Below are 19614 nucleotides of genomic sequence, written 5' to 3' on the forward strand. Positions count from 1 at the left end.
GTTTTTAAGGTTTTCCTCTTCATTTTTTTTTTTTTAAGATTTTACTTATTTATTCATGAGAGACACACAGAGAGAGAGGCAGATAGATACATAGGCAGAGAGAGAAGCAGGCTCCATGCAGGGAGCCTGATGTGGGACTTGATCCTGGGACTACAGGATCATGACCTAGGCCAAAGGCAGGCACTAAACTGCTGAGCCACCCAGGTGCCCCATTTTTTTTTTTTTTCCATGTTGTGTTTTCGACAGTTGTGCTATGTTGTGTTGCTTTGTATTTGTCCTGCTTGAAGTCTGGACTACTTCTTGAATCTAGGATTTGGTTTTTGTCATTAATTTTGGGTGATTGTCACCATTATTTACCTAGCTGTTCCTGGTAATACTGCTCCCCCACGTCCCCTTAAGCAACGCTATTTTAGTGTCTGTATCTTTTAACACCATTATTTGAATCTCTTCTGGGTCTGTTTTTCTTGACTGTGGGACCCACTAGTTTTCAGTCACTTTACTTTTGTTCTTGTTTTCTTGGTTGTTTTTTGAGTGCCAGTTTTTTTTTTTTATTAAATTTTTTAAAAAAATTTTTATTTATTTATGATAGTCACAGAGAGAGAGAGAGAGAGGCAGAGACACAGGCAGAGAGAGAAGCAGGCTCCATGCACTGGGAGCCCGACGTGGGATTCGATCCCGGGTCTCCAGGATCGCGCCCTGGGCCGAAGGCAGGTGCCAAACCGCTGCGCCACCCAGGGATCCCTGAGTGCCAGTTATTATATATTCAAAACCATACATTTATTTTAAGGCCCAGAGTAAGGATTTGCTTTTTTTTTTTTTTTTTTTTTTGCATTTAGTCTAGGAGCATGAGCAGTCTCCCATCCCTGTACCCCATCCTTCCTTCTCTTCCAATCAGAGATTTAGATGATTTGAAGATGTGCTTCACTCTCTGTGAGGATTCATCTATTTCCTTTTCACTTTTCTCATGAGAAGTTCTAATTATCTGGGGTCCCAGTCCAAAGCCCAATGTGCTTCCTGGGACCTCCTCCCTTTTATAGGCTCTGAATTCCAGTTTTGTCCTCTTAACCTGCTGGTGATTTGAAAACTCTGATCAGCTTTTAGCCTCTTACATGCTTTTCCTGGAATCAGTCTGTCTTTAGGAGAAATGTGGCCTTAAATGCTAGAATAATTTTTTTTGAAGATTTCTTCTCCTGAATCTTGGCTCAGTGTAATTTGATACTTTTTGGGTAATTCTTTGATGCCTTTGAACAGTTGCTCTTTTTTATATTTTATTCATCTGTTCTATTTTTTTACGAATAGGAACATTGATCTAAATCCTAATTCACCTTAACTGTAGTGGAACTCCAGCTAGCTTTTAAAAAAGGAACCCTTTATTCAGGCAGTGGTTTGAGTTTGTTATAATGTATCCTAATCCTAGCATTTGCTCTTTGAGGAAGATGGTATTATCCCCATTTTCCTTATGAGGAAATTGATGCCTAAATAGTTTAATGAAGTTGTCCAAGGTTACAACAAAATCTTTACCTTAAGGAACTAAATAATTCCATTCCAGGTGACCTTCTCTTTCAGTCTTTGGGAATTTAGGATAACAAGTACCTTGATATTATACGGCAGGTATACAGGAAGTCTGAATGATAGAGAAATGAGTCCAAAGAGGATGAGTGTTATGTGGGTGTATATATATGTAATATAGACTATAGAAAAGCCTATAATTAATTTTCTGTGCATGAATAATTGGGTGTGAATCCTCCCACACAATCAGTTGAGTTGTATTTAGCTATTTTTCAATGTAAAAATCATCTTTCAAGTATTTATCATTATAAGCTTTGATTTCTTGTTGAATCTCTCTATGTATAATTTTACATCCATACTGTGTGTGATTAATCATGGGTTTGTTAGAATTACAGAAATTATTTTCCAGCTATAAGTGGTATTTAAATTTTTTCAAGAATTGTACTTTATACTTTGTTATCTGTTTCCATACTGCTTGGGTGCATTTTCATTTTGAGAGAGGAGGGGTTTTTTTGTTTGTTTCTTTGTTTTTCTTAAAGATTTTATTTATTTATTCATGAGAGAAAGAGAGGCAGAGACATAGGCAGAGCGGGGAGCAGCCTCCCTGCAGGGAGTCTGACTCAGGACTCAATCCCAGGACCCTGGGATCACAACCTGAGTCAAAGGCAGATTCTCAACCACTGAGCCACCCAGGTGTACTAAGAGAGGAGTTTTTAAAGTACTTTATGGCAGATCTCCAACTAAGAGAATCTATTTGTTGTTTGAACCTTTTATCTGATGCAGAGTCACCTGTATTCGCATTTCTTTGGCCATTACTTCCATGAAAAAGGCCACTGCAAGTCATGTGCCAACAGACAGGTATGTAGAATTCTCTCTAGGAAGAACAGTGAAAAATTGGGTACAAAATTACAATGAACCACATCTTCCTTTCCAGATGAGGCTTTCATGTTATAAGTGTCTATATATAATCTTGTAGAATTTGAGCCAGTTTACCTTATTGATTCCAGGTCACATTTTCTTCCATAGTTTAATGTCTGAAATCATGATGTATCTACAATGGATGGGATCTTGTAATCACTGCAAGCCAGGCAGCTGTTGTGATGTCATTGCCTAGGCATGGAAGAACTTGGCTGTGAGTCCTGGTATACGATTGGACACCTGCAATGATTGACTTTTCAGGATCATTTGAGAAAGTAATATGAGGCATGATTTTAATCTGAAAACTTTTTGTTGACCTCCTCTTGCAAGGTCAGCATCTATTACAGAAAGAGTGTCAGCAGCTTGGGAAAAAGTCTTGGAGGCAGTAGGAAAACATTTAATTTTGTTTTGGAAAAGCTGCATTATTAAGTTCCCCTGGTAGCACAACGGATGGTATTATGTGGAAAATCTGGGTTGAGAACTCTGGGTTGAAAAGCAGTTCAGAAGAGTTGCTTTCTGATTTGAAAAAGTTTTAGGAATATTTTGACTAATTCATTGTGCTTGTATTTTATGTTTTATGTATGCACAGTGGTGTCAGATTTAAAATAAATCTGTTCTAAAAACTGAATAAATTAATTTTACATAAGAAACCATTGTACCATCATTTAATTTTCCCTCTTTTTTTAGATAGTGATAGACTGGTGCATCTTACTTGCAGTAATTTCTTAGATTCTAGGAAGTACAATAACTTCTTGCATACTGAAAAGATGTTCAGTATTTATTGGATAAATGGAACCAAGTTTTCTTTCTTAGAAGACCTCCTTACAGTGTATACCTTGAGATTAATTTTGAGCTAACTTTATTCTTTTTGGTTTTATTTTATTTGTTTATTTTTAAGATTTTGTTTATTTATGGTAGACAGAGAGAGAGAGAGAGAGAGAGAGAGAGGCAGAGACACAGGAGAAGGGAGAAGCAGACTCCGTGCCAGGAGCCCGACGTGGGACTCGATCCTGGGACTCCAGGATTGCACCCTGGGCCAAAGGCAGGCGCTAAACCGCTGCGCCACCCAGGGATCCCTACTGATGTGTTTTGAATTTAATTATATACATTATAAAAAAGTTAGTGATATGTAGCCTCTAGGTGATTTTCCAAACCTAAACCTTGTTAACAGCAAATCGAGAGCATGCCTTCTTCACATTCATTCAGCAAACCATTAATGATGCATTGTGATAGAATTCACAGAGATGAGTTGAGCACTGCTCTGCCTTCAGGAAACTTTAAAGTTTGTTGGCAGGTGGTTGGGAGTTAAAGGTACTAGTGTCCTCACTTCTGGATTTGAGTGGCATTATGGTTTAGAGGTCAGTAGCATAACTTTTGGAGTCTGTCTAGATCTGAGTTTAAATCCTGATGTTGCTCCTTTGTCAACTTCTGCAGGGTTCCCCTGCAGTGCCCCTCTCTAAGGGCAGCTTCTTCAGTAGGGGTCAGGTGGTTGTGAGCACCTAGCACATTGTATAAGTTCAGAAACTGTCAGTTGATGCTTTATCATGTTCCACATTCTCACCATCATCATTCTCATCTGCATTTCAGTGTCGCGAAAGAACTTTGATGTCAAGTAGACCTGGCAGGATTCCAGTCTGTCTCTGACATTTATTAGGTGTGTGATAATCAGACTGTCTATTTGAAGGCTCGTCTCGAGTTTCTCCTTATGGAGATCTTAAACTGAACGTCGGCTCTTGCCCTCAAGCTTGGCTCCTTCTACGACTTTCCCATCTTAGAGTTGTTTGTATCAGGAACCTGGGAGTCATCCTCTCTGTGTTTGTCTCTCCGCTTACTCTGCTTACGCATTGATTTTTCTTGTCCAGTTCTGTCTCTTGGGTCAAGTTGGCTAACTTCTCCTCCATTGCCATCACTTGCATTGAAGTCTGTACCATTTTTCACTCAGGCTTTTGCTGTGGCTGCCTAACTAAACTTATATTCGGCTTTGCCTAGTGACAGTCCGTTCTCCACAGAACAGCAGGAGTAATCTTTGGAAAACCTATCTGGTCCTCTTCCCTACCTTTCACTCCTTGTTCAGTAGCTTCTCTTTACACCTGATTAAGTCCAAAGTCCTTCATATGCCCCCTGAGACCCAGCATGGCTTGACACCAGACTCTTTTGGCCTCATTTCCCTTGTGCTCAGTGATAGTTACCCTGGGCTTTTTCTTCTTTTGACCCAAATTCCTACCTGCCTCAAGTGTACTTTTAGTCAGTGCGGTCCCTGCCGTCCACCATACCACTTTTCCCTACCTAATTCCTGGGTATCCTTGAAGTCTGTGTTCATGCGATACTTCTTTTGGAATCCTTTAAAAATCTCTCCATCTAACTTGGATCTGTTATGCGCTGTCATAGAATGCCATGCTTTTTCTCTGTAGCACTTACCTCCCATTTAAGATCTTTTTTCCATGGAATCTAGTGTTTTGAGGGCATAGACTGTATGGGTTTTGTTCACTGCTCAGCTATTCCCGGTTTTAGCACCGACACCTAACAAATAATAAGCACGCAGGCAACATTTGTTGCAAGGATGGTACCTTTATTGAAATGAATGAACATGACCTGCCTAACAGGGTTGGTGTAAGAATGAGGACACAAATGATATCTTACTTACTGCATGTTTTCATGGTACATAGTGGGTCTGTGATATTATTCTTTTTTCTCCCCTTCATCCTAAGCATTAAGAAAGGCCTATTGGTAGTTTTCAAATGATAGGTTGTGATCCACTTGTGGGTAATGAAATCAATGTAGTGGGTCTTAAAGTGAATTAAAAAAAATAGAATAGAATAGCAATTATCAGAGAAAATAACATATAGTAAGAAAAAAATATTGTTTCCTGAAACTTTTGTTCTGTGGGTGTAGAGTATGTATCAGTGCAGATAAAACATATTTCTTCATGTGGGTAATTAATGGGTAAAAGAAATTTGAAAGCCACTATTGTAGGTATAACACAGTATAGTATATAGGTTTTAAGCAACATGGTATCACAAATTAGGGCAGCTCAATGCAGATATATCCAATTCTTAAAGAAATCTAATTCCATGTATCCTTGCTGACATGTTATATTATTCAAGGCCCAAAATCTTCTTGAGGCATCAGTGTCATCACCAAAACTTCTGGGATTACTAGTTTCCCTTTTATATAGAGACTATAACTATTTTCTAATGTTTGTATTTCTTGAAAGTAAGTTTTACTTCTGTACGTTGTGTACCCTGGCCTTTTCCAGAGGATTGAAAAGATATCTCCAGTATTGTTAGTAATTTATTATGGTGACATCTGTCTTATATAAACTATATAGTGATGATGTTAACATTATGTTATAATGGCATCTCTAATAGCTCAAAGTACTGCTCTTATTAAATTTTATTGCTTGGTGACTTTATAGGCTAGTATTATTAGTTTGATAAAATCAAGTGCTACACAGAGATATAAAAACCCAGATTGTATGTAGGATCACAGAAAGACAGACCTAGACAAAAGGAAACCAAAGCATTTAAAGATTAGGACCACGATAGTTAGGATTGTGGTAGCTTAGTGATTTCATTTTTCTGTGAATTTTTAAAAATACAGGTTTGATAAACATTTGTGTGATTGAACTATGATTTTCTTCTTTAAGGCCAGTGGTCACTTCTAAACCTTTGATGCTGTTGACTTCCTCAGCATTAATCATTGTTTTATACTCTAATCTCCAAGGATGCATAAATTATGATAATGGCAGAAAGAGGAGGGCTGGAGCCTGTGGTTCCTGCTGCATTATTGTGTCCACTGGGATGATATTTTGTGTGCTTGTCCTCTGCAGATTGTTGGGCTGAGAACTGGATCCCATTCCCTGCAAAGCTAGAGACAACAATGAATTTTAAAAGGCACGGGAGCAGTCCTGTTAAGTGGGCTGATTGGAACGGTTACAGACTTGATGGAACAAAATTATTCTAGGGATCTTATGAAATCTCTTGCAAGCATCGATTGTTTCCTTCCTCATAGTTAATCTGTTTTGTGGGTATTAGTGGCAAATGCTCAAGTAATTCAAATTGTTACTTCTACCATAAGGAAAGATTGTGGTCAAGTCAGAGTTTAGTTTTCAGGTTTTCTCATGGATGATTTCTGTCAGCCATGTAGACGGATGAGTGAGATGCTGTCTCATTCTTAGGGCAGGAGCTAAACAATGCTTCCTTGCTTATTCTTTACATTTTTTTTTTCATTTTAAAAGTGTAACACTCACTTTGGAAAATTCAGGAAATAGAATATTTAAAATATGATATAAAGATTTCCCAACATGCAGGTAAATTCCTGTTATTTTGTTATGTATGTTTTCAGTCTATTGTCTGTTTACACATAAGAGAATACTATGTATATCATTTTTCTGATGAATTGGAGATGAAATGAATATTTTCAGGGGAAAATACATTACCAAAGTATTTAAGGAAGAGGTTGAACACTTACCTGGAAGGATGTTCATGGAGGAATTTGATAAAGTCGTCAAAACGCTATTCATAAAAAATTGCTAGTTCCAGATGGTTTAGCTAGTCAATATTCACATCTTTGTAGAGGATGCCTGTGTTACTTAAACTATTCTAAAATATGTTTTTCAGTGTCATGCTTCTTCATTTCACTAAGTTGTTGTACCCCAAATACAAAAATGCTGAACAAAAAGATAAGATTGGTCTGTACTTCTCTGTCTTATTTATGACAAGGAAACTGACATTGGATGATCAGTGATTGTGCTGCTGTTCTAACATTTTTTGAAATCCCATAAGAAAATAAACTTTGTATAGTTTGAATATAAAATGCTATTATATTACTCACTTTAGATATAGATAACTTACAAATTAAAGCTTTCATCCTACAAAAGATGATTTATCATATAGAAGATATTTAAAACAGCAATAAAAAATTTATTTTCAGGATGCCTGGGTGACTCAGTGGTTGAGTAACACTACACAGCCTGATTTATAAGGAATTGGCTAATAAAAGTATGATACATTTATGTGATGAACTACAATACATTCACTAAAAATCACTGTAGGACGGAAGCTCTTAAAGTGTGGTTCTAGGCCAAAAGAATTATCACTCAGTACATGTATGTACACACACGTATACACACACACACACAGAGGTATCCATCCTTTACTATGGAAACTAACCATCCTCACAGAATCAAATGGTTAAATGAACTTCTCACAAATCCAAGTTCTTCCCATTTGTCATTTAAAATTCAGAAACCAATTATTATAGAATCAGATAAAGCAAAAGCCCTTATGAATCAAACTCAAGAAACAGACTCCGAGAACAAGAGGATACAAATTGAGGAGTGTGCAAATGTGTTAACTTATACCAGAATGTTTCCAATGATTATACCTAAGAATTAGGAATAGAAGCTGTTTTAGTTCTTTTTCTTTTGGCTTTTCTGCGTTCTATAAATAATCTTTAATGTAGGCATTCTAAATTGAAACTTAAGAGATTATTTTAAGAAATAAACACATATCAATCTTGCAAGCTAAATAATACATTATTTAGAGATACCTACATATATGGTAAAACGATCATGAAAAGCAAGAAAATAAAAAAACATGGGGAAAGAGACAATGGTTATCTGGCAATGGAATTAAGGGACAGGAGGAAGGCGGGTCCAGGAAGAGCAATCAGAAGGCTTCAAGGCCTCAGCATGTTGTTTAAACTAACATGGTAGACTGTCTTCAATGGTGTCCCCTCTAGCACATGCCACTTCTTTCACCAAGCCAGGGGTTCTGTTCCCCCCTCCTTCAATCAGGTGGATTTAGTGACTTGCTTTGAACAACAGAATGCAACAGAAATTATACTGAGCCACTTTTGGACCTGGACGTTAAATACGTTTTGAAGTGATTTTTATAGGCAGTGATAAGAGAACTGAAAATAAATTTTTTAAAAAAATATTTTATTTATTTATTCATGAGACACACAGAGAGAAAGGTAGAGACACAGGCAGAGAGAGGAGAAGCAGGCTCCATGCAGGGAGCCCAACTCAGGACTCGATCCCGGGACCCCAGGATTACGCCTTGGGCCAAAGGCAGATGCTCAACCGCTGAGCCACCCAGGCATCCCAAGTTGGCACATTCTTAAGGCCTTTAGTATGTAATGCCTAATCATATTCCAGAGGACTGTATTCATTTTATTCCCAACTAGGAAAATAGGAGAAATTTAAATGGACATTCCAAAATCTCTGAGGGAAGTTTCCAAAGGGGACTCTCAAAATAATTTGATCTTGAAATAAGTGTATTGCCTCCATAAGGTTGTTATTTTGAGGGTGATACTCCTTTGAATATGAAAATTCTGATACATTAAAAACTGATCAGTTTATATGACTGTTATATCTTGCATGTGAGTGATTAGCATTTTTTTTGTGATTAGCATTTTTTTTTTAATTTTTATTTATTTATGATAGTCACAGAGAGAGAGAGGCAGAGACATAGGCAGAGGGAGAAGCAGGCTCCATGCACCGGGAGCCCGACGTGGGATTCGATCCCGGGTCTCCAGGATCGCGCCCTGGGCCAAAGGCAGGCGCTAAACTGCTGCGCCACCCAGGGATCCCTGTGATTAGCATTTTTAAGTGATGTCTTCAGATAAGAGTCTCTTCTTCAAACCTCTGAACATGTGGACATGTTTATCATTTATAATCTCTTGCAGTGAAATCTCTGTAATTTTGCATTCCTATTGTAATTTGGTATAAAGATGACTTATTTTTCAAAGCAGTTCTAGGGAAGGTAATAATTTCTAATTATTTGAAGGCCAAAGATTGTGTCTGAATCTTTTGTCTGCTGCTTACTTTGTGACCCCATTAATGATCTATGCTCTAGTTGTCATTTCTGAAATGACTTGCTTATGTAGAGAGATTGGGTATTTCTGGAAACAGGGCAGTATTCTCTTGCTATAACCCATGGAGTTCTGCTTGAGGTGACCTCCTTCCTTGAGCCTTGAGGGAGGGTCACAAGTGAGAGACCAGTTAGTGGACTACTTCACTTTCCATCCTGAGGGCCATGTTTTTGCCTTAAGGTGTGAGGATAGAGTTTAGCTAAGAACTGATGAGTACTCTCATGTACATTTAGAATACCTGTCTTTATTTTCCTCTTTATGTAGCCATTATATTTCTTTAAGTTTTTCATTGGATTGAGGATTTTATGAATGCTAAAGCATGTGAAAGCTCTTTGAAAACTGTACAGTCTTTTTTGAACTCAAGGTAACATGATGTTTGGCTCTATTCAGAGACTACTGAAATGAATCACTCAGTGGCCCTCAAGGGTAGTTAGTATTAGATAGTCAGGTAATTATATTTTTCTGAATTGTTTTTTGATTTTTGTTACAGATATTTGTCATGGATTTTTGATGTATCAAATGTTCCCAACTTAAAAGGGGGTCATTTAGATAAGTTTGTAAAATACTTATTTGGAATTACACATCACCTTAGACACAACTTCACCCACAGCATTTTTCAGGCTTGTCCATGAAGCCCATTTCATCCTTTTCTTTCTTTTTTTTTTTTTCCATTTCATCCTTTTCCTGTATTGTGTGTGTGTGTGTGTGTGTTTAGAACTTGGTGTAGAGGATTGTTTGAACTTTGTAGTCATACGGACTTGACGTTAAATCTTGGCTTTGTCCCTTAGCTGAATCACCTTGGGGAAATCAGTTAACGTCTGAGATTTGCTTTCTTCTTCTGTAAAGAATAATTGTGCCTATTTTGTAGGATGGCTGTGAAGATTAAACAAGAAAATGTGAAGTCAGTTTGGGCCCATTGACAAACAGGTCCTCAATAATTGTTTCCTTTCTCCCTACCCTCTGCATGAATATATTGCTGTAGGTTTTCCTGTTCTTTTGAATTATACCACTAGTTTTGTTTTGTTTTTGTATAGATCGCTAGATTATTCTGAAAAACTGAATTATAGATATGTTTTCACCTCTTCGTACTGTTAGATGTTATGTAATAAAGGAGAATAATAAAGTCAGTGTGGAAAATCGGATAGGTCAGAATAATGTGTGTCTTTAGGAATTCTCTTGGAAAACATGCTTTTAATAAATTAAAACAATTCCCCCATTTTAGATATTAGAAGTTATTCCTAATGTGCAGCATAATGGCTATTTACAATAATTGACTTTTGGTGCTTTTTGAATTAGATTTGTTCAGTATGTGCAGTTGTTTATAGTCGTGGAAATTTATTGAATTAATTCTGTGATCGAATGTGTATTTTGGGGAGGGTGTCAGACTTTACATGTTTGCTGATTATCTAGTTAGGAATACTGTTTATGCTGGTCAGTGGTTCCTGCTGATTTAAAAACAGAAGGTACATCTGTAGACAGTGCTTAGATTGTACAAAATTGGTTGTATTAGCATCTGACACTGCAGGAGAGCAAATTATATCTTGAACGAATAATTTTAAAGAATACAGCTGTTTGTGATACCTTTGTAACGAAGGTACCGTTTTATCTCCATCATCTTACTTTCAATAAAATGTAATTTCAATAAGATCTAATTTCCTACCTAACCACATCTCTTCTTTTCTAGTGGGATTTAGTCTTTATAGGTTGAATCGATTTTAGTTTTATATTTTTAATGAAGAAGATTGTCAATGTTAGGATTTACTGTAAGGAATTTTAATTTATTTGTTTTCAGCTGAAGTTGGAATCATTGCTAAACTCACAAAAGTATCATTCAGTGAATAAGATCTTAATTGATCCGTTTTAAAAATATTTTATTATTAATATTTTTCCAGTTATAGCATCTTTAGTTTTTCTTGTTTAAATATTTTTTAGGTAGCATCACTTGGGCATTGGAAACCAATGTGCATTGTTCTATGAATAAAGAAGTAGTTGTTCTCTGATTTGATTGTTTGATTTGTGTGAATTGGAGAGTAATGTTTTTTTAGCATAACACTTTGGGAACTGCTACTTGGTTAGGATACTTTTGTTCCAAGGTCTCTTTGAGTCAGTTCCTATTAAAAGTGAAATATGACAACCTGTATAACAATGAGAATATTTGAACAATACAAACTTGTGTTATTATTGTATGGCTTTGAGGAAAACCTCATACTGTGTCTAATTGAATTTATTATGCTTAATGAATTTTTAAACCAAAGAGTACCTATTTTGTTTCCTTGACCATTGAGTTTACATTTTTTAAGTGTACATAAAATATACTATGAAGTATGTAGAATACTGAAAATTAGCAGCCTAAGAGATAATTATACGGCAGTTGCATTATAGCATTTCCAAAGAAATACTGTTAAATTGTATTCTCAATAAGTTCTAATAGATGGCAGAAGAAGGAAGGGGTAAAAAATATTAAACTAACATTTGCTTTCATTTAATAGTTCCTGTGAATTTTTATAAAGGAATTGATCACAGTTAATTTATTTGGTAAATTATCAGTTTCCATATTACATACCTTCTTAAGAATGCCTTGGAGTGTCATATTCAGAAACATATCATTAACTTAAAATGGTGTTCTTTCCCTTTTTCAGGAGAACAAGGAATTCACATTTAACTGCTTGATACTAGCTATATTATGTAAATTATGATAAATGTAATATTATGTAAAAACCTCCCAAGTAGTTATAAAGTAGTAGTAATTATATGAGGATTTATATCCACTGAAATAATTTTTGTTAGTTTATTCAAGAATATCACTATGAATGAAGTTTGGTCATGATTACAACAGCATAAGGTAAAGCATTTCTCCTAACATTGTAACTGTTGAGATACATTACCTGAGTGACCCTTTTCTAAATTTAAGCTTTGGAAAGGAGAGGGAAGGATGAGAGTGTGAATTTGAGGGCTAGATAAAAATTTGGATTTGTGTCCTCATTTAACTCATAAAAACTTGATATTTTGTGACTCCAAAAGAAAGCTGGGGTGGCCCGGGTGTGGCTCAGCAGTTTAGCGCCGCCTTTGGCCCAGGGCATGATCCTTGGAGTCCCAGGATTGAGTCCCACATTGGGCTCCCTGCATGGAGCCTGCCTCTCCCTCTGCCTGTGTCTCTTCCTCTCTCTCTCTCTCTCTCTGTGTGTGTCTCTCATGAATAAAAAAATAAAATCTTAAAAAAATAAAATAAAAGAAAGCTGGTAGGAATGCCTAACTACTTAGCTATTGCCCAGTATTTTCACTTGCTAGATGGTTTAGTATCTGTTCAGATTCATTATGCTTTTGTTGGATAAAGATGAATCAGTCTTTTTCCTTGGGTCTAAGGAAAATTGACCCAGTATATTCTGGTTTATTCTGCCCTACCAAACGTCATTAGCTATGACTTGTTATGTTTAAGGGATATTGAGAAATATCAAATCCTTTCCTTAAACAGTTTTTTTTTTTGAAGATTTTATTTATTTATTCATGAGAGACACAGAGAGAGAGAGGAACAGACCAGACAGAGGGAGAAGCAGGCTCCACGCAGGGAGCCCAATGTGGGACTCGATCCCCGGTCTCCAGGATCACGCCCTGGGCTGAAGGCGGCGCCAAACCACTGAGCCACCTGGGTTGCCCATCCTTAAACAGTTTTTTTGGATGAGTAGGACTTTGCCGCTGCCCTTAGGAGTAAATGGCTGTGTCAGGCACTTCTGCTATTTTGAGAGACAGTTGACTATCTACTTGAAAACAGTTGCCTACTCACAGCATTCATAAAAACAAATTTCAGCTGGAATAAGGATCTACATTAAAAAGCGAAAGTTTGGGGGTGCTTGGGTGGTTTAGTTAAGCATTTGCCTTTGGCTCAGATCATATTCTTGGAGTCCTGGAATTGAACCTGGTGTCAGGCTCCCTGCTTGGTGGGGGAGCCTGCTTCTCCCTCTTCTCTCTGCTCATGCTCTGTATCACTCTTTCTCTCTCAAATAAATACATAAAATCTTTAAAAAAAAAAAAAAAAAGGAAAAGTTCATAATATTTGAAGAAAATGTGAGAATATTTTTATATTTTAGAGTTCTAGATAGGAAAAAATTTCTTGAATAAACTATGAGAAAGCACAAACCCTGATGGAAAAGGACTGGATTTAACCACAATAAAATTTAAAACTTTGGTATGGCAAAAGAAACTGTAAACTAAATGAAATTTTCAGATTGAAGGAAATTTTTGCAAGCCTTAGGATCTAAATATGTAAGGTACATGAAGGAAAGAAATAGGAAGACATATGAAAACATATTAGGCCGGTCACAAAAGAAGAAATTCAAATGGTTAATAATCATATAAAAAGATTACATCTCTAAAAATCAAGGAAATACAGATGAAAGTCATGAGATACTTCTTATGTGAGAGTGGTAGAAAATTTTTAAAGTTGACTAATATCAAGTATTGGTGAAAATGTGGGGCAATAAAAACTCTTGACTCTTTTGGCAATACCTAGTAAAGAGGAGGTGCTCATATTCAACAGTTTCACTTTTAAGTAGATGATAATGTAGAGAAATTCTCACATGTGCACAAGGAGATATTATCAAGAATGTTCACAACATTATTTTTTTTTTTGTAGCAGAAAAATATTGAAAACTTCAATGGCCCATCATAGAGGAAATGGATAAATTAGGACTTATTTGTAACTGGAGAATTTTATAGCAATTAAAATGAATGAATCCAATCCACTTAAAACAAATTGGACAAATCTCAAAAATATAATTGTGAGTAAAACAAAAAAGCAAATTGAAAAAAAACAGTATACAGATATGTAAATGTTAAAACCACAAAACTTATTTTGTCATGTGTGCATTCATGTGTATTAACAGTATAGAAGCGTGAAGGGGAAGATTGCACACTAATTTCAAAACGATTGTGATTCTCTGGAAGGAGTAGGAGAATGGGAGGAGGGTGGAAGGTGGTGCTTTAGCTCTATTTGTAGCTAGAAATGGTGCAGAAGTTAATATTTCTGCCCATCTGTTGGTGAATTAATAGACAAAATGTGGTATATTCATATCCTGGAAAACTATTCAGCTATAAAAAGAAACTACTGGTATAAGCCATGACATGGATGCATTTAAAAACATTATGCTAAGTGAAAGAATTAAGACACAAGAGACCATGTATTGTATGATCACTTTATTTTATTTTTTAAAGATTTTATTTATTTATTTATTCATGAGAGACACACAGAGAGAGGCAGAGACACAGGCAGAGGGAGAAACAGGCTCCTCGCAGGGAACCTGGTGTGGGACTCAGGATCACCTGGATCCGGGTCTCTAGGATCATGCCCTGGGCTGAAGGTGGTCCTAAACTGCTGAGCCACCCGGGCTGCCTGTATGATCACTTTAGGTGAATGTCCAGAAAAAGCAAAACTAGAGGGATAGAGTAGATTGATCAATGGTTGCTTGGAACTGGGGTAGGAAAATAGATTAACAGTAAAGGGGCAGGAGGGATTCACTGGGATGATGAAAATGTTCTAAAAAGGATTAATGGTGATGGTTGCACAACTTGGTAAATTTACTAATGATCATTGGAGTATACAGTTGAAATGGAATTATGCAATATGTAAAATGAGCCAAAGTGAAGTAAAAAGTTAATATTTATTAGATTTGTGTAGCAGTCAACTAAAAGTTGGGAGTCCAATTAAAAATAAAGAGGACACCTTTTCATGTCATTTAGAGTTCTACATTACTTTATCATTTTAAAAAATGCATTGAGATTTAGAAAGAGTAAATCCACAAAGGTAAGTGTATAGCTTCATGAATGTATATAGTTGTGTAACCCTTACCCAAATGGAGATCATTTATAGTAATGTGATCATAGTTAACAATACTGAATTGTATATTTGAAATTTGCTAAGAGGCTACATCTTAGTATTCTCATGACAAATGAGAAAGGTAACTGGGGGAGGCGATTGGTATATTATGTAGCTGGATTGTGGTGATTATTTAACAGTGTGAATCAAAACATCAAGTTGTATATCTTAAATATGTACAATTTTTGTCTGTCAATTATACCTAAATAAAGCTAGGGTAAAACATCTTATGTAGCATCCCAGAAGGCTCCATTGTGTTTCCTCTTAGCATCCTCCTTTTTCCTGCCTCCAAAGGCGACTACTGTTTTGTTATCATTATGAATTAGTCTGAAATCACCAGTTAGTCATTTAACCAACTGAGCCACCTAGGCACCCCTAGTTCATTCTTTCTAATTGCTATACACTCTTCTACTGTGAATATACCACAATTAGTTCATCCTTCTATTGATTGACACTTTTACTATTAGCGATAAAGCTATAATGATTATTCTTGTACATGTCTTTTGGTAAACATACACACTGGTTTCTCTTGGGTATATATCTAAGAATAGAATTGCTGGGTCATGAGTTGGAGGTATGTTGAGTTTTGCTAAATATTTTCTTTTTTTTTTTTTTCTTTTTTTTATTTTTTTTTTGCTAAATATTTTCAAATTGCTAAAGTAGTTGTGCTAATTTATTCTCCCTCTAGCAGTATGAGAGTTCCAGTTGCTCTACATCCCCATCAATCACGCTTAATGGTTCTATTGCATGAGTTTACCATAATTTATTTACCCATTGCCCTGTTGATTTGATATTTAGGTGGTTTCATATTTTCAGTACTTTGAATAAAACTCTTTTCTGTAGAAGGCAGTGCTTCAATGAGTTCTATAAATGTTTTCCTGGGAGGAAAATTGGTGATTTAAAAGGCATGGACCAAAAAAAAAAACAAAAGGAGGGGGGGGGCATGGACATGTAAAATTGATACTATTTGTGTTGCTGAAAAATGATACTAAATTACTTTCCATCCAACCATATTCTCAATTACCTAGAGTATGAGACTGCTTGTTTACCCAGATGCTTCAGTATCCAGATGTTTCCCATACTTTGAACCTTTGCCAAACTGAGGAGGGGAAGAAAACAACCAGAATTAGGGACTGTAAAACTTCACCACTTTGCCACCCTTTCCCGACATCTTTCAGGATGGTAAGGTATTGGGTTTGGTGTCCCATCTCCTTTGGAGATGCTTTCAATTTTGAAGGGGATGGAGAGGCTGGGTTGATAGTATAACAGGATCTTGTCAGGGCTTCATGCAAGGATAAAAGAGGGATGCCTGGGTGGCTCAGCAGATGAGCATCTGCCTTTGGCTCAGGGCGTGATCCTGGGATCTGGGGTTGAGTCCCACATTGGGCTCCTTGCAGGAAGCCTGCTCTTCCCTCTGCCTCCCTCTCTCTCTCTCTTTCTGTGTTTCTCATGAATAAATAAAAATCTTAAAGAAAAAAAATATATTTTTAAAAAGGATGAAAGAATTCAAGCTCAAATTAAAATGTTGGCTACCTAGGTAACTCCCAGATTATGTTGATAAGGGACAGGAGCAGATGCAATTCTTTGGTGGAGGCTAGCACTTTCTTTCCTGATTTGATTAACTATGAGTCCTTATTTTACCTGTTCACCCTTCCTTTCAAAGCTGTCCTAATTTCTGTTGTACCTGAGCAACTTCAAGAGAGTATTTGTTGCCTTTTATGAGGGAGAGACCACAGATCATGTCTCTTGATGCCCTCTTAGGTGCCTGACATGCTACGGTTAGTGGGTGTGTACAAGTGTACAAATAGTCTTCAATAGCAATTAGAAAGAATGAACTAGGGGTGCCTCGGTGGCTCAGTCGGTTAAATGACCAACTGGTGATTTCAGACTAATTCATAATGATAACAAAACAGTAGTTGCCTTTTGGAGGCAGGAAAAAGGAGGATGCTAAGAGGAAACACAATGGAGCCTTCTGGGATGCTACATAAGATGTTTTACCCTAGCTTTATTTAGGTATAATTGACAGACAAGAATTGTACATATTTAAGATATACAACTTGATGTTTTGATTCACACTGTTAAATAATCACCACAATCCAGCTACATAATATACCAATCGCCTCCCCCAGTTACCGTTCTCATTTGTCATGAGAATACTTATTTAAGATGTAGCCTCTTAGCAAATTTCAATAACCCACTGTTCATGGATTCTTTTTTTTTTCTCACTTTGGAAAGGAAATGTTATCAGGATAGTTTGCCAACCTCATATTATTGCTCCTCAAGATTGGAATTTCCCAGAGAGGGCCAATGGTGAGCAACTGAGGGCAAGAACAGGCTAGGAGCCCAGCATGAGTTAGTAAGGGGTCTTCTCTGGCGTAACCAGGATAACAGGATAAATGTAAAAGATCAAGTGTCTCACTGGGAAAGGAAGGGAAGCAACAAGATGACAGGGTTGACGAGGGAGAATCAGGATTGTTGAGTCCCACTCAGAAAGCTGTAATGAAGACTCCGATTATACGTAAGCAGAGGCTCACAGAGTTAGAATCAATCACTGGTTACTTCAGAAGCAGTTTCTTTTTTTAAAAAAATTATTTTTAATTTATTCTTTTTTCAAAAGCAGTTTCATGTTTTCATATCCCTCCTACATAATGGTGACCTTGGGAGGAAACAGTATTAAGCATTTACTAGGTGCTAACTATTGTTCAGAGTGGTTCACTTCCATTGTTTACTTAATCCTGAAAATTCTGTGGGGCAGACCTTATTCTGCCCCATTTACAGATCAGGGCACTGGGGGCTCAGAAAAACCAATTTGTCCAAGATCACACAGCTGATAAGAAGTTAAATTGAGATTCTAATTTTGGAATGACTCCAGTGCTCATTCTCGTCATTCACCATACTGTTATGAAAAATAATATTAAAAATGATAATAATGTCTAAAATAAACTGATAGCTTACCACATGCCAGGCAGCAGTTCAACTTCGTTAGGTGTGTTATTTCATTTAATACCTCATAGCAGCCCTATAGAATAGATACTGTCTTAATCCCCATTTTACAGATGAGGAAACTAAGCACAGAAAGGTTAAATAACCACCACAAGGTCACACAGCTAATTACTAGAGGAGTGCATATTGAAATCCAGTCCACGCAAGCTTCTTGGGTCATAGTCTGGAGTGGTTCTTGCCTGGATGGTTTCCAAGCAGCTTCATCAGCCTTGAGAGTCTTCAGCTTTCTCCTCTCAGACACAGAGGTCACCTTACTATTTACTGTTTGTATGATCTTGCAGGTTCCAGGGACTTCCAGAAGGCATATGTGTAGACTTCACTGTGTATGTTAAGCTACTGTGGCAGCATTATATGGGTTGTCTACCATCAGGTGAGATCCTGGAGGAAGCAGTGCTACCTGGATTACATAGTCCTAGGGTAGTGCCATTGCCCCGTGCAGCGGGGTCCGGGGCAGGTTTGTCCTGACGAGGATGTGTAGAGAGAAGGGCCTAATCAGTGCCCTGAGATAGTTCTCCACAATCCGAGTTTGCTGCATCCTGTGAATTCAGTTACTCATCCCCGTCCTCAGCAGGAGCTGGGAAGAACCAGCCCTGATAAAGTCCCATTTCTATTCTCAGGGATGAGTTGCTTGTTTATTCAAAGATATCTATGTGTGATGGACTGTGTGAGCAAGTCTGAGAGAAACCATACGAAGACCATCTTTGCTACACTTTTATCTCTGTATTCCCTGAGCACAGATTAATTCTCTGAGAAATCCTAGCTATTCAGTCTTGAAGAAGTTATTGGAATTTTGACAGTGGTTAGCTTTAGAGGCACTATAGGGTTTGGGTTGCTTTTCTTTCTGTCCATCTTGTGTACCAGCCTTCTGTTGCCCCCTTAAGTGCTTCTCTCTACATCCCCAACAGCCCACATTTCCTATGTGTCCTGTTTTTTAAGCCCTGGCTCCTCACCTGGCTCTACTGAGCCTACCCTCACTTGTCAGTTGGTGTGGATGCAGAGTCCAGGGGCTAGGGAAACCTTGATGAATTTCACCCAGAAAAGAGTTGTTTTTAGGACTATTTAAGGGAATGCAGATTGAGGAGGAGAGATCTCATAGCATTATTCCAAGCTAAGAACCTTCTGTTATTTCCTATATGTAAGATTTTATTGATTGAAATGGAGGCTGGGCCTTTATAGAATGCAGGTTTTGTAATAATGGCAGGAGGAAGGAAACCCCTCCAGATAATGAAATGAAACCATGGAAGCAAAGTCATGGAGCCAAGCAGAGAGGAGGAAAGGAGTCTTCAAAATTCTCATTGTCATGTCAAGTCTATTTTAGACTTGTCTAGTTTAGGACAATTACTGAGTTAATTGCTTTTTAATGGAAAATACATATTTGAGTGTTCAGACTTCCTAAATCCTTAATTTTAAAAAAGGCATATATAGAATGGTATTTGAGT

At 37.1% G+C, this 19614-nt stretch overlaps 1 protein-coding gene across 18 annotated transcripts in view; it reads left to right on the forward strand.

The window, feature by feature from the left end:
* The window catches only part of DENND1A (DENN domain containing 1A), a 539854-nt gene that overhangs the window by 122634 nt on the left and 397606 nt on the right, over positions 1-19614 (forward strand). For 3 of the 18 annotated variants that reach the window (XM_025475080.3, XM_049114465.1, XM_025475081.3), the window contains exon 3: positions 2293-2367. The exons of 14 other annotated variants lie outside the window; for them this stretch is intronic. In XM_025475080.3, the coding sequence (XP_025330865.1) occupies positions 2293-2367 (75 nt within the window). Of the gene's footprint in view, positions 1-2292; positions 2368-19614 lie in introns of those variants that run through there. One more of the 18 variants, XM_025475087.2, reaches the window with a different exon arrangement.

Source organism: Canis lupus, chromosome 9 (assembly GCF_003254725.2).
Source record: "Canis lupus dingo isolate Sandy chromosome 9, ASM325472v2, whole genome shotgun sequence".
Taxonomy (NCBI): domain Eukaryota; kingdom Metazoa; phylum Chordata; class Mammalia; order Carnivora; family Canidae; genus Canis; species Canis lupus.